Source organism: Rhinolophus sinicus, chromosome 17 (assembly GCF_057876585.1).
Source record: "Rhinolophus sinicus isolate RSI-liver-muscle chromosome 17, RSI-T2T, whole genome shotgun sequence".
Lineage (NCBI taxonomy): Eukaryota > Metazoa > Chordata > Mammalia > Chiroptera > Rhinolophidae > Rhinolophus > Rhinolophus sinicus.
The window spans coordinates 109,248,905-109,264,328 of NC_142517.1; the positions used below are offsets into that span (position 1 = coordinate 109,248,905).

Genomic DNA, 15,424 nt, shown 5'->3' on the forward strand with positions numbered 1-15,424 from the left:
TGGCAAGGATTCAGAAAGGTGAGGCTGAGAGGAAGGAGAGCAGCCAGGCTGGGGTGGGGAGCTTTAGGGCAGACTCCCCCAACCTTGACTTTATTGGCAGTTTGGGCAAGATCCTTCCTTCCAGTGGGGCTGCCCTGTGCATTTTAGGGTATTCAGCAGCTCCCTTGATCTCTACCCACTAAATGCCAGTTGTACCCCCTGCAGTTGTGACATGGAAAATGCTTCCAGACATCACAAAGCCCCTTTGCCCCCATGGGGACCACGGGCTAGAGTCAGAGGCCAGGCTGGGAGTGTTGACAGCAGGCAGTAGTGAGGACAGGTTAGTGACTCGCTGCCAGCCCCCCACAGGACCCCATGAGCCCACAAGGCAGTCGGCCGGGTTTGGGGTGTACCATGTGGTCAGGAGTGGCTGTGCCAGCATGGTCCTCAGTGTTCACTCAGTGTGGACATTGTGCCCAGTGTGGCATGGCCATGGCCCGTGCCTGACCTTGACTTCTTGCAGGTTCCAGTCTCCAGCCATCGAAACCCTGTTCTGGACCTGGCCGCCTATGACCAGCAGGGCCGCAGATTCAGCAACTTCAGCTCTCTGAGCATCCAGTGGGAGTCCACCAGGCCGTCGCTGGCCAGCATCGAGCTGGACCTGCACATGCAGCTGGTGTTCCAGGAGGATGGGAGTGGCCAGAAGAAGTTGCACGGTGAGTGGGCACTGAGCCGGCTGGCCCCGGGCGGGAGGAGCCAGGGCAGTGAGACCTAGCGGCGAGACTGCTGAGGAGTGCTAGCAGCCAGCACTGCCAGGCGCTGCTGTCTGGAACTCCTCTCCTCCAGGACGAAACGGAGCATTGTGGGCTCACAACTCTCCTTCAGTCCTGCACAGACTCTGTGAGGTAGGAACTAGAGATGGAGAAGCAGACGCAGGGCCATTGCAGGTAAGCACCAAGGCCCAGGTTACATAGCAGGTCAGCCTGGCTCCAGCACTGCTGCTCTGAGCCACAGCCCTCGCAGGCCAGACTGAGTCCGTCTTCTCCATCTTGGCTAAGCCACTTTGTGGAAGCTTGCTCACGGTCTACTAACCCTTATGGTACATACAGTTTAAACAAACTCCGTTACCTACTTTTAGGACTGTGGGAGATTTAAAACTGCAATCAAAAGGAGAGAGGGGCTACCTCCCAGGCAGCCATGGGGGAAAAATGCGACATGGGTTTCCCTCTCTCTGGACTCAGGTTTGCAGCCCATTTCTGTACACAAGGCATCGGGAACCACAGCCATCTCCGCCACTGTGACTGGTTACCAGCAGTCCCACCTTGGTGCAGCCCGGGTGAAGCAGCCGGTAGGTAACTCCCGGGCCCCCTGGTGGCGGGGGAATCGTCCTGCTCTGCCCGCCTTCTCCCGGTGTCCTAGTGTCCTGAGCTGCCGAGTCACACCCCTCCCTGTGTGGAGTGTGGTGGGCCTGCCTGGGCGCTGAGCCCCTGCCTGCAGTGTCATCCCCCCACACCCCACACACCCCCCACACGCCTGCACTAGGGCCGCAGGGATCTGCTGCTCTTCACGGCTCTGGCACACAGCCTGGGGAGTGCGCAGACCTTCTGGCTGAAGGCAGCCGCGCTGTCAGCCCGAGCTTGCCTGCCCGGCCTCTTCTCTCTGGCGTCCTGACTGACAGACCCACCTGGCGTGCCTGGTGCCTTTGAACCTGCAGCCCCTGCAACGCCATCCTCTCCTTTTACTCTTCTCTACCGGGCGGCCTCCCGTCCCTTCCATCCCGGCTGCCATGTGGGCTCCTCTGCGAGAGTTCCCCAAACCCCAGCACAGAGCAGCTGCTTGTGCCTCAGGCCTCGGAGCCCCTAGTGCTCCCCCTGTCATGGCGCAGACCACCTCCCTCCACATGCATCACTGTTGCCACCATCTGCATGCACACGTGGTATGCAGCCCAGCTTCTCACCGGGCCCAGGCAGAGGTGCTGCCGGAGGGTGGCAGATGGGTACATACCAGGTGAGTGGGAAGAGTTCCCAGAATGGTCCTGCCTGGATGCCATCCACCCCATTCTGGGACAAGGGTGGCAGTCAACTTAGGTTTTGAATAGGGTGGAGGCAGTAGGTAATGGCTGTAAAGAGAGGGTGTGGTTGGATCCAAGGGACCCTAAGCCCCGGGATAAGCAGCTTGGATTGTCTTCTGGGTGGTGGGGGACAGGCCACCCTTGAAGAGGGCGTGACCTCAGTGGGAGCAGCAGGAGGAGGCTGGCCCGGAGGGAGGTGGCCCTGAGAAGCAGCTGGTACCTGCCCTGGTGGCTGGTGGCTTCATGGGCCTCCCTGCTGGGGCGCAAACATCCACGAGGCCCCCCTTTTAGGGTCTCTGCACTTAGGTTCCTTACCCTATGGGCTTTCCCCTCTTTGTTGACACCACTCACACCTTCCCTTTCTGAGTCTCTGCTCACCTGAGAGGCTACCTGAGAGCCCCTCCCTCTCACCCCATCCTAGCCTCCATGGCCCCCACCACTCACACCTTTCTGTCACCGTTTACTGCTTCCCTTTAATCCCTGATTAGAACACATCTCCCTGAGGGCGCCTGCTGCCCGCTAGTACCTAACGCAGTACCTGGCATCTAGTAGGTGCTCAGGTATATGAGTATATGTGGGCCAGAGCCTGGTCGGTCCAGCACACTCCCTGGAGTGACGTGTGGCGGGAAGTAGATACTCAAACATGTGCGTAACCCCGGGGGTGAGGGCCGAGCTCAGGCCCTCGTGAGCACACCTGGGACGCCTCTATAGGGTCCCCCACACCCCAGGCTGGTCGGGAGCTTTGCTGTGTGCCTAGACACCCGTCCTCGCACACAGCGCTGCAGCTGCCACTTGCTGTGTGCCCCCTCCTGTCCAGGGTTGTGTGTGTGAATTGCCCACTGTGTGGGGCCTGGCAGGTAGGATGAGGGCACCTGCCTTGGCAGGGTCATGAGATAGGACGTGGCCTCTCAGCTGGGCCTGCACGATGGGTTCATTGGGGCCTGTGTCCCAGACGTAATGAGTACCCTGGGCTGACACCGGGACCTGGGGCCTCTGGACCTGCTCTTCCCGGGGTGGGGAGGCCCATGGGCTGCTTGGGGTTGGCCTGTTGCATCTTGGGTCTGATGGCCTTGGCCTTGCCCCTTCAGCATGACCCTCTCGTGCCCGTGTCGGCCTCCATAGAACTCATCCTGGTGGAGGACGTGAGGGTGAGTCCGGAAGAGGTGACCATCTACAACCATCCTGGAGTGCAGGTACAGCCCTTTCCCGGCCACCTGGCCTCCTGAATGTGCCCGTCAGGTGGCAGCCCTGGCCCCTCACACCCAGCCTGACCCAACTTGCAGGTGGAGCTGCACATCAGAGAAGGTTCTGGCTACTTCTTCCTCAACACCAGCACCGCAGACATTGTGAAGGTGGTGTACCAGGAGGCCACGGGCAGTGCCACGGTGAGTGCGGGGCTGTGTCCACAGTGTGTGGCTGTGGGCTCCTGGGTCGATGATGTCGAAATCCTGCCCTTAGTCACAACAGCTGCGGTCACAGGGGGGCTTTTGATTCTTGGGTTCACTGGGGGTGACTTCAGTCGTTGCTGGATAACTCTGGTTTTTATTCCATCTCTACACACTGCCCACTGTTAGTTAGCTAATGGTTTCCTCCCAGTCTTTTAGTTAAGATGAAAACACTGTTATATAAGCACCACTGTAACAACCAGAAAGGTGCTTTTAAAAGATGTCTCACCTTTTTCTATTTTTCCACATTCCTTTCTTGATCCTCTCCCTGTTGCAAATTTGACATCTTTGTTCATGGTGTGGAACAATTTGGTATCCCACTTTTTTCAACTATTTTATTCTAAGGTTTCCCCTCCTATGTAGCTGTGTAGGCTGGCTGATTACTTTTGTGCAGTCATTTGTACTTAGCCTTTCTGTCCTTGTAGAGCATGTGGGTTGTTTAAATCTTTTGTTTTATAAAAATAGCCCTGTAGTTCCAGTAAAGAGTAACAAGCGTAAAAACAAACACCAATATTTTCAAAGGCTGCATATTCTCAATGGCTGCATGTCTGCACAGTGAGTGATTATGCAATCAGGAAAAGTGAACTTTCTTTAAAAATTCATTACTACTGAGTGTGTCAGAGCACTGCCGTAGTTGCACATACAGGCAGCCAAAAACAATACAGCGGTGACCCCCAGCAGTGTTGTTAAGTTGCAGCTCTGCAGTTGCTGTTGGGCTGCTCTGAGCCTCAGACCTGCTTTCCCACTGTGCCAGTACCAAAGGAGACTTTTTCCTGGATGCCAAAGGGGCTGGGCTTGATTCAGTGTTTGGCATGTGGTAGGGTTCAGATGGTGCAGTACGGAGGGCAGGTTAGGGCCTCGCCCTGCCTGAGCCATCTGTAGTCCTCATGTCCGCATTGATGGGCTTTAGCATTTCCTGTTCCCGAAGGTGAGCCCTCACAGGCTAGCAACTGCATGGAATAAACTTCCTACTTTCAGGGATGGCTAAAATTGGAATTCACATCACAGAGACCCATCCCCCAAATCTCTTCTCAGAAATCCAGCCAGACTCCCCTGCCCACGGTTATACAGTAAGTTTGTGCAGGTACAGCTCCCAGTTAGAAATCAAGCACGTCACCTCAGTCTCTGCAGGGTATTTGTAACCATAACTCTCTGTGGGTCCATTTCTCTGTTTGCATCCACTGACTGTCTTGACACAGGGGTCACAGAATCAGCTGCCTCTGCGGTGGGGCAGGTGTCAAGTGAGGGAAACGGGCAGTGTGAGGAGTGTTCTTGGGGTGCTGTGTGAAATGGGCCTGGTTAGCCTCAGTGTCGGGTGGTGACTGTCGGATGGGGGCCGGGGCACACTGGAGCACAGGCCACGTCTAAGGGACAGCCACTGTGCACCTCTAGCAGACTTTTGTTGGTATTTTCATTAACAGCTTTATTGAGGTATAATTCATATACCATACAATTCACCCATTTAAAGTGTACAATTCAGTGTTTTTTCATATGTTCATAGATAATGTGCAGCCATCACCACAGTCAGTTTTAGAGTATTTTTATCACTTCAAAAAGAAACTCTGTACACTTTAGCTACCACTGCTATTGTGTGTATACACACGCGCACACACGCATGCACACTCGCATGCAAGGGGATTGGATTCTGTCAAACGCTTTTCTGTATCTCTTGAGATGATCATGTGCGTTTTTTGTTTTTATTCTGTTGATGTGATGTGTTATGTTAACTGACATTCAGATGTTAAAGCAACCTTGCAATCCTGAGATAACCACTACTTGATCATGATGTATAATTCTTTTTACATGTAACTGGATTCAGTGTGCTAGTATTTTGTTGCTGAGATATTGGTCTGTGGTCTTTTCTGTGATTTCTTTGTCTGGTTTGGGTATCAGAGTAATATCAACCTCATGGAATGACTTAGAAGTATTCTGTCTTCTAATTTTTGGAAGAGTTTATGTAGAATTGGTAACAATCACTCTTAAATGTTTGGTAGAATTAACCAGAAGCCATCTGGACATGGGCTTTTCTTTGTGGGTAGTTTTTTGATTACTAATTCCATCCCTTCGCCTGTTACATGGCTATTCAGATTGTCTGTTTCTTTTTGTCAGTTTTGCTAGCATGTGTGTTTCTAGGACAGTTCAGAGTGTTTTGTTTATTTGTGTTTGTTTTTTTTAACATTTTTTTCATGTTTCTCCAGTGGTCAGCCTTGCTCTTTAGCTATCTTGTGGAGAGGATGTTTTTTCACAGTGCTGTCTTTCAATGAAGGGTGAGGAAGCGTGCCATAGTATTCTTGTTCTTCCTAGAAGCAGAACTGCAGACAGCAGGACCTCAGCTTTGTTGCTGTAAATCAGAGCAAGGCAAAACTGTCAGCAAATATGTGTTGTTAGAGGAAGCTTGAGGGTTGCTAGAAGTCTCAGATCATATCTGAAGCCCTCCTGTAAGCATTTTTATTCCCTTTATAAAAGAAAGAATAATTCCTCAGGCCATTCCTCCTGCCATGTAAATGAGTGTTCACTGTCAAATCCTTCACATTAAAAGGAAAACCTCAAATTGTACATAATTGCAAGTGCTTGAAATATGCCGTGTTTTACTTCTAGAGATGAAACGTAGCTCTTCTGTTATCAAGAAGAGGGGAGTTTCAAGATTGTGAAAAATGTGCATAATAGGAATGGTGGCAGCGGGGCGCACTTTTTGAGTTCTCCTCCGGATCTTATCACAAACGGGACATCTATAACCCATCAGAGGGCTCTCTGCTCATCACACAGAACAGCTAAGAGACTCGTGCAAGGATTACTTGAAGGTGGGCAAATTGGGCGAGCAGGGGAAGAGGGAAGGGAGCGGATTGGAGACGTGGCCTGCATCTGCGGCTGTGGAAACGCCGATGGCATCCGCAGCTGCAGAGACGCAGGGGATCCCAGGACGGAACAGAGAACACAAAAGCCAGCAGGGCCCAGCTTAAGAGGCACAAGATTCAGCATACCCAGAGGCCAACTCCAGACCAAACCAGAGTACTACCGGGTTTGACCTACAAGTGACACACCCAGAGGGAATTCTCTACAGGCACAAGAGCCCATAGAGGCCAAACCACATTTAAGTGGTCAACCCTCATGCAGCAAACACCCTGCGGTGGACAGAGCCAAGTCTCACAACTAGTAAGCCTAGGAGTTAACTCCACTTACTCACAAATGAAAATAAATTAAAGATCTTCTTTCACAGGACACTATACACAACACATGAGTCACCTTTGGAGCACACGCAGAGGAGAAGAACAAAGTACTGCAAGTCAAATATAAAGGACACATACTACATAAGATAACCCAGCAAGAACTAAGAACTCTAGGGGATCTACCTAATACATCAAAGCAAACACGGAGAGTCAGCCAGAATGGGGAAACAAAGAAACATGTCCCAAATAAAAGAACAGAAGAAACCTCCAGAAATGGAACCAAATGAAACAGAGGTAACCAACCTATCAGAGACAGAGTTCAGAACACTGCTGATAAGAATCTTTAAGGAGCTTAGAGACAACATAAAGAAGGATAGAGAAATCATAATGAACAACCAGTTAGAAATGAAGAACACAATTACTGAAATTAAGAACTCACCTGAAGGAATTAACAGCAGGTTAGATGAAGCAGAGGATCGAATCAGCGACTTAGAAGACAAGTTAGCAGAGATCATCCAAACAGAACAACAGAAAGAAAAAAAGAATAAAAAACAATGACGATGCTTTAAGAGACCTCTGGGATAACATCAAGTGCAACAACATGCTCATCATAGGAATACCAGAAGGTGAAGAGAGGAAGCAAGGGATTGAGAACATATTTGAAGTAATAATGTCTGAAAACTTCCCTAACCTGATGACGGAAACCAACATTCAAGCCCAGGAAGTGCAGAGAGTTCCAACCAGGATAAACCCAAACAGGTCCACTCCAAGACATATTATAGTTAAAATGGCAAAGGTTAAAGACAAAGAGAGAATCCTGAAAGCAGCAAGAGAAAGACAGAGGGTTACATACAAGGGAACTCCCATAAGACTATCAAATGACTTTTCTGCAGAAACATTGAAGGCCAGGAGGGAGTGGCAGGAGGTACTCAAAGTGATGGAAAACAAAGGCCTACAACCTAGATTGCTTTATCCAGCAAGGCTATCATTTAAAGTTGATGGAGAGATAAAGAGCTTCCCAGAAAAGAATAAGCTAAAGGAATTCATTACCACCAAGCCAACATTGCAAGAAATACTAAAAGGACTTCTGTAAATAGAAGAAAGATGAAAACAATCTAACTACAAATTTAAAAATGGCAATAACTATGTACCTATCAATAATCACTTTAAATGTAAACAAATAAAATGCTGCAATCAAGAGACATAGGGTGGCTGAGTGGATAAGAAAGCAAGACCCTTGTATATGCTGTACACAAGAGACTCACCTCAGATCAAAAGACACACAGAGGCTGAAAGTGAAGGGTTGGAGTAAGATATTTCATGCAAATGGAAACAAGAAAAAAGCTGGAGTTGCAATACTTATATTTGACAAAATAGACTTTAAAATGAAGAACATATTAAAAGACAAAGATGGGCACTATATAATAAGAAAAGGATTGATCCGACAAGAGGACATAACCCCAGTAAACATCTATGCACCCAACATAGGCGCACCTAAATATACAAAATAGATATTGACTGACATAAAGACAGAGGTCAACAGTAACACTATCATAGTAGGGGATTCAACACACCTCTGACAACAAGAGACAGGTCTTCCAGACAGAAAATCAATATGGAAACTACAGCCAAATGACACATTGGACCACTTGGATTTAATCGATATTTTCAGAGCTTTTCACCCCAATGCTGCAGAATACACGTTCTTCTCAAGCGCACAGGGAACATTTTCCAAGATAGACCATATGTGAGGCCACAAAACAAATCTTGATAAATTTAAGAAAATTGAAATCATACCAATTGTCTTCTCTGACCACAGTGCTATGAAATTAGAAATGAACTACAGGAAGAAAAACTGGAAGACACACAAATTCACGGAGGCTGAATAACATGTTACTAAATAATGAATGGGTCAACCAGGAGATCAAGGAAGAAATCAAAAGATATCTCGAGACAAACAAAAATGAAAACATGACGACCCCAAATCTATGGGATGCCACGAAAGCAGTCCTCAGAGGGAAATTCATAGCATTGCAGGCCTACCTAAAGCAACAAGAAAAATCACTAATCAGCAGTTTATCTTCACACTTAAGGGATCTGGAAAAAGAACAGCAAAATAAGCCCAAAGGGAGTACAAGGAAGGAGATAATAAAGATCAGAGCAGAAATAAATGAAATAGAAACCAGAAAAACAATACAAAAGATCAATGAATCCAAGAGTTAGTTCTTAGAGAAGATAAACAAAATCGACAAACCTTTAGCTAGACTCATTAAAAAAATGAGAGAGAGGACCCAAATTAATAAAATCAGAAATGAAAGAGGAGAAGTGACAACAGACACTGCAGAAATATAAAAAAATTTTAAGAAACTACTATGAGCAACTATATGCCAACAAATTTGACAATCTGGAAGAAATGGACAATGTTCTAGAAGCATACAACCTTCCAAGGCTAACTCAAGAAGAAACAGAAAACCTGAAAAGACTGATTACCACCAGGGAAATTGAATCAGTAATCAACAATCTCCCAACAAACAAAAGCCCTGGACCAGATGGCCTTACAGGTGAATTTTACAAAACATTCGTAAAAGAATTATCACCTATTCTCCTCAAGGTCTTCCAAAAAATCCAGAAGGAGGGAAGACTCCCAAATACTTTTTACGAAGCCACTATCACCCTGATCCAAAAATCAGACAAAGACACCACAAAAAAAAGAAAACTATAGGCCGATATCGCTAATGAACATAGATGCAAAAATCCTCAACAAAATATTAGCGAACAGAATTCAGCAATACATTAAAAAGATCATACACCATGATCAAGTGGGATTCATCCCTGGTATGCAAGGGTGGTTCAACATCTGCAAATCAATTAATGTGATGCACCACATTAACAAAATGAAAAATAAATATCACATGGTCATATCAATAGATGCAGGAAAAGCATTTGATAAAATCCAACAGCCATTTATGCTAAAAACCCTTAAGAAAGTGGGAATAGAGGGATCATATCTCAACATAATAAAAGCCATATATGATAGACCCACAGCTAACATCATTCTCAATGGGGAAAAGCTAAAACCATTCCCCTTAAAATCAGGAACAAGGCAAGGTTGCCCACTTTCTCCACTTCTATTCAACATAGTGCTGGAAGTTCTAGCCACAGCAATCAGACAAGAAAAAGAAATAAAAGGCATCCAAATCGGTAAGGAGGAAGTAAAACTCATTATATGCAGATGTTATGATACTATATTTAGAGAACCCTAAAGACTCCACCAAGAAACTATTAGAGCTGATAGGTGAATTTAGTAAAGTAGCAGGATATAAAATTAATATTCAGAAATCAGTGGCATTTGTATATACCAATAATAAAACATCAGAAGGAAAAATTGAAAAGAACAATCCCATTTACCATTGCTCCAAAGACTATAAAATACCTGGGAATAAATTTAACCAAAGAAGTAAAAGATCTGTACTCAGAAAATTATAAGACACTGAAGAAAGAAATAAAAGAAGATACGAATAGATGGAAACACATACCATGTTCATGGATAGGAAGAATTAATATAGTTGAAATGTCCATACAGCCTAAGGCAATATACATATTCAACGCAATTCCTATCAAACTACCAACGACGTTTTCCACAGAAATAGAACATATAATCCTAAAATTTATGTGGGACCATAAAAGACCCCGAATAGCCATGGCAATCTTGAGAAATAAGAACAAAGTGGGAGGTGTCACGATACCTGACATCAAATTATACTACAAGGCTACAGTAATCAAAACAGCATGGTACTGGCATAAAAACAGACACATAGATCAATGGAACAGAATAGAGAGAACAGAAATAAATCCATGCCTATATGGCCATTTGATCTACGACAATGGAAGCAAGAATGTACGGTGGGGTAAAGACAGTCTATTCAATAAATGGTGCTGGGAGACCTGGACAGACACATGCAAAAAAATGAAGCTGGACCACCTCCTTACACCATATACAAAAATAAATTCAAAATGGCTTAAAGACTTAAATGTAAGATCTGAAAACATAAAAGTCCTAGAAGAAAATATAGGAAGAAACTTCACAGACATTACCTGGAGTAAGATTTTTACTGATATATCTCCTCGTGCAAGGGAAGTAGGAGAAAAAAATAAACGTGGGATTACATCAAACTAAAAAGTTTTTTCACAGCAAAGGAACCATCAATAAAACAAAAACGGACCCTACTGAATGGGAAAAGATATTTGCCAATGATATATCTGATAAGGGGTTAATATCACAAATTTATAAAAAACTCAAGTCAACTCCAAAAAACCAAACAAGCCAATTAAAAAATGGGCAGAGGACATGAAGAGACATTTTTCTAAAAAGGACATACAGATGGCAAACAGACATATGAAAAAATGCTCAAACTCACTAATCATTAGAGAAATGCAAATAAAAACCACAATGAGATACCACCTCACCCCAGTCAAAATGGCTATCATCAATAAATCAACAAACAACAAGTGCTGGCGAGTATGTGGAGAAAAGGGAACCCTTGTGCACTGTTGGTGGGATTGCAGATTGGTGCAGCCACTATGGAAAACAGTATAGAGGTATCTCAAAAATCTGAAAATGGAACTACCTTATGATCCAGCAATTCCACTCCTAGGTATCTATCTGGAGAAATCCAAAACTCTAATTCAAAAAACTTTATGCACTCCTATGTTTATTGCAGCACTATACACAATAGCCAAGCCATGGAAACAACCGAAATGCCCATCAGTAGATGACTGGATTAAGAAACTGTGGTACATTTATACAATGGAGTATTACGCAGCCATAAAGAAGAAAGAAATCTTACCATTTGCAACAACATGGATGGACCTAGAGAACATTATGTTAAGTGAAATAAGTCAGACAGAGAAAGACAAATACCATATGATCTCACTTGTATGTGGAATCTAAATAAAAGAATAAGTGAATGAACTAATCAGAAAGAGTTTTGGAGACATAGAGGAAAAAGTGAGGGTTGCTAGATGGGAGGCAGGGTGGGGATAAGGGGAAGGTGAGGGTATTAGAAAACAGTCGGTAACCACAAGATGGCCACGAGGTTCTGAAAATTAATTTGGGGAATGTAATCAACAATGTTGTAAAGATTTTGTAGGGTATCCGATGGACACTTGTCCCATTTGGGAGACCACCTCAGGGATGATGTAGATGCCTGATCACTGCACGGTACACCTGAGGCTGAAGCTGAATAATAATGAATGTCAACTACAAGTTTGTATGCATATGTATGTGTGTGTACATATATACATATATATATATATATATATATATATATATATATATATGTATATGTATATATGTATATACATATATACATATATACATATATGTATGTACTTACAAGAAGTGGAGTACAGCATTAGGAATAGAGACAGTGGAAACGTAATGGCTGTGTGCGATGTCAGAGGGTTAGTGGATGGGGGGAGGGGGATTCACACAATGTGAGGGATATAAAAGATAAACGTCTAAGTATTACTTTGTCTTGTGCACCTGAAACTAATAAAAAAAAATGTTGTACTCTCATACAACAAACTTTTAATAAAAAAAAAATGTGCATAGTGCCAACCATACGTGGGAACACTTTCACTCACGCCTCACTTTTTGCATAAGCCCTGAGGTGAACCTGTGGCCCGAGAAAGGCCTTTCCTCTAGGAATGAGAGCTGCTAAGAGCCCGTGATGGACTAGGCTGCCTCTGTCAGCAGTGAGCGCCCTGTCTCTGGAGGCATTCAAGCAGAAGCTGGGGTACTTGTCTGCAAGACTCATGATGGGATTCCAGCATCAGAGTGAAATTTCCTCAGAAGACCTATGAAACCCTGTTCAATCCTACAGTGCTGCGGTTCTAGGATTACCCCGGGCTGTCCCTCTCAGCCACAGGTTCTAGGACTCTCTTAGTCAAGACAAGTATTGTTGTCCCTGTTTTACAGATGGTTCCAGTAGCTCTGTAGCTATTCTCTCTTCAGTTTGTGGACTGGCCTCTGCTTGTGTCTCGTCTCTTTCCTGCCTCTCATTGAGTGGGACAGAGTGCCCACTGCAGGCCTGATGCCCAGGGCCGTGTAGCCCTGTGGGAGTGCCAGGAGCACCCCATGTGCAGGCCCTACAAGGATTGCTTTTGCCCCAGAAGGTACCCTGGGGGCACCTTACCTGGGGTCTCTGCTACCCCGCATCCTGGGCCTGTGCAGAGACCATTGCAACTCCAGGTGCAAATAGGAGTCTGGTTTCCTTTGCCTCCTGTAACCTGCAGGGGCCTTCATGGCGTGCTGACAACCTGTGACAGCTACTCGTGGCTTCTCTCAAATGGTTGTTTCTGAAGGACATTTACACATTTCTGTGGCATTTTCCAGCTGTTAATTAGCAGCATTCTCATTTCCCTAATCACAGAGACAAGAAAGCCCACGACGGTCCTTCAATTAGCTCATAGAAAATGGTTTTTCCTTTCCCTATTGATACACATTTGGGATGCAAGAATGGCTGGTGGTGTGTTTTGGCTTTCGAGTGTCTGGAAGCGAGCTGTGGGGCTCTGGCCAGGGCTATTGTGAGGGCGATGACTCCACTCTGTGCTCCAAGGGCTGAGCAGGGCGGCTTCACCCTGCTCCCAGGGCCTCAGGACTCTGCAAGTGGCCTTCGTTTCATTTTTGGCTGGCTCACACAGCGGACTGATTATCTGATTTAAATTTAGGTTTTCTTTCGTGTCCACAATTCTCTACACGCCAAAGTAAGTGGGAGCAGAACCCGGGGGTTATAAAAGCAGGGGAGGATCCTGGTGTGTGCTGAGCACTTCACACCTTCATTAACGCAGCTATTCAGCAACTTCACTCAGCAAATCAGTGCCTGTCACCGAGGGCCACGGTGGGGGCGGGGCGCAGCTCTCAGAAGCTGAGGTGATTTGTCCCCATCTCCCCAGTCCTATGACACGGAGCCTGTCATGGCGACCCTGTCCATCAGGGGGCACATACTGGAGACAAGGTCAGAGGTTGGTTGTAGGTGGCAGCTGCAGGGCTTGGACTTGGGTGTGTCCTGCTTTTCCCCTGAGACAGAGGACAGAGGAGCCTGTCCCCAGCCATGGCCCTAAGGGGAGTTCAGAGCTGGCTGGGGTCCCTGAGTGAAGTTTCATCTAGCGTCCAAGCCAGGACCTTCTCAGGGCCTGTGATTTTCGTGTGGTCTTGGCTGTCCCCACTAGCCTTGAGGGCATCTCCTTGGGGGGACGGACCCCGACACTCTTGCATGGCCTGGCCCACCACATGACATTGATGGGCACGCTACAGGAAATAGGAGCTGCTGGCGCCAGTATATTCAGAAATATTTGTAGGGTCCTTACTCTTAGACAAATGGCACCTGTCAAGGGACAAGTCTGAGGCGAGATGGGGCTGAGGAAAGCAGGGAGCTGAGATGGTGCAGGCGGAGCCGTGGGGCCTGGTGGGCACTAGTAGATGGCACAGCTCCAGCCCGCTCACGAGCAGACTTGCCTCTGGCTCCACTTACAGAGTCTTACTGAGCAAATCATGCATTCATCATCTCTGAAGAGATGACAGGACTTTCCTCTCGGCTCAGTATTTGCTGAAGTTCTTAGCACTTAGAAATTAGAATTCATTCTGGGCGTGGATCTCCCCCACCTCCTCTCCTTCGCACACATTCTCCTGTATTTTGGTCAAGATGCAAGCAGGTATGCAACATCTGGAGAAGTAGGGTGGTGTGACAGACATGCACAATCTAGAGTTAGGGGTGGGGGCAGGTTCCCACTTTGCCACCAGCTGGCTGGCAAGTCCTCTCACTTCCCCAAGAGTAGTTTCTATGTCTCCATAGTTGCCCAGAGAGCTGTTCATGTGGGGCTGAAGTAAGCTGATGTGTGCAAGCAGACACCAAGGCCAGGCCACACAGCCTGTCCATGATGGCAGCTTGATACTGCCCTCCCTTTATGTCACCTGGAAGGTGGTTTGATGTCCAGCCTCTGGGAAATCAAGTGGAAGAGGACTAGATTTCCCCATCACCATTTTGTCTTTATTTAAAATGTAAAATGGTCCTCTTGAAGGAGAGAAAAAGAAAAAAAGCCTCTCGTGCAGTCCCCTGCGTGGGTCTGTCAACAGTCAGTACTATGTGTAATCTCTTCACACTGGGAAGGACACGCCAGCTTCTGACAGCAGTAACATTTTCAGGAAGGTCAGATTGAATCCTCGCATTATGTTCTCAAAGAAAGCTTTTGCTTCTGTCATTTTAAAATGAGTTTCCTCTGGGGAAAATGTAATCAGCCAGGGTGAAGTGTCCTCAGCACAACTGGAGGCCTGGTGCTCCCAGACCCCAACCCCCAGCCTGTGTTTAATGCCAGGGTGGCACGGGCATGTCTCAGATCATGTAGCTGTCATTTTAAAGGACAGATGTGGTTTCCACTCTGGGATCTTCATTAATCAACCTTAAGTCATTGCGTGGACTCACCCAGGCATGCGTCATCTGTGTGCCCTTGCTCAGTGATACTGGCAGAGTTTTCAGCTTAGCCAAGCTTGCTAATCCTCCATGCCCCCAACTAACTGTGGGCTTGGGCCTGTCTCAGCTCCGGCCTTTGCAGGCCAGCCCCACCCTTCCTGTGCATCAGTGCCATTATGGTTCCTGGAGACATGGGCTCTGAGAAGTGAGCAGTGTGGGACTCAGAGCTCAGGCACCTGTGCTGCCCCTTCAAGGCTGTGTTCTCAGCCTGTGTGAGCCTCGGTTTCCCCA

General features: G+C 46.7%; 1 protein-coding gene across 1 annotated transcript in view; it reads left to right on the top strand.

Moving 5' to 3' along the window:
* Nucleotides 1–15,424, top strand: part of NUP210 (nucleoporin 210) — a 130,768-nt gene that overhangs the window by 81,656 nt on the left and 33,688 nt on the right. Inside the window, exons 17-20 of the mRNA XM_074334110.2 lie at nt 503–695; nt 1,221–1,327; nt 3,139–3,243; nt 3,334–3,435. Of these exons, the coding sequence (XP_074190211.1) occupies nt 503–695; nt 1,221–1,327; nt 3,139–3,243; nt 3,334–3,435 (507 nt within the window). The remainder of the gene's footprint in view (nt 1–502; nt 696–1,220; nt 1,328–3,138; nt 3,244–3,333; nt 3,436–15,424) is intronic.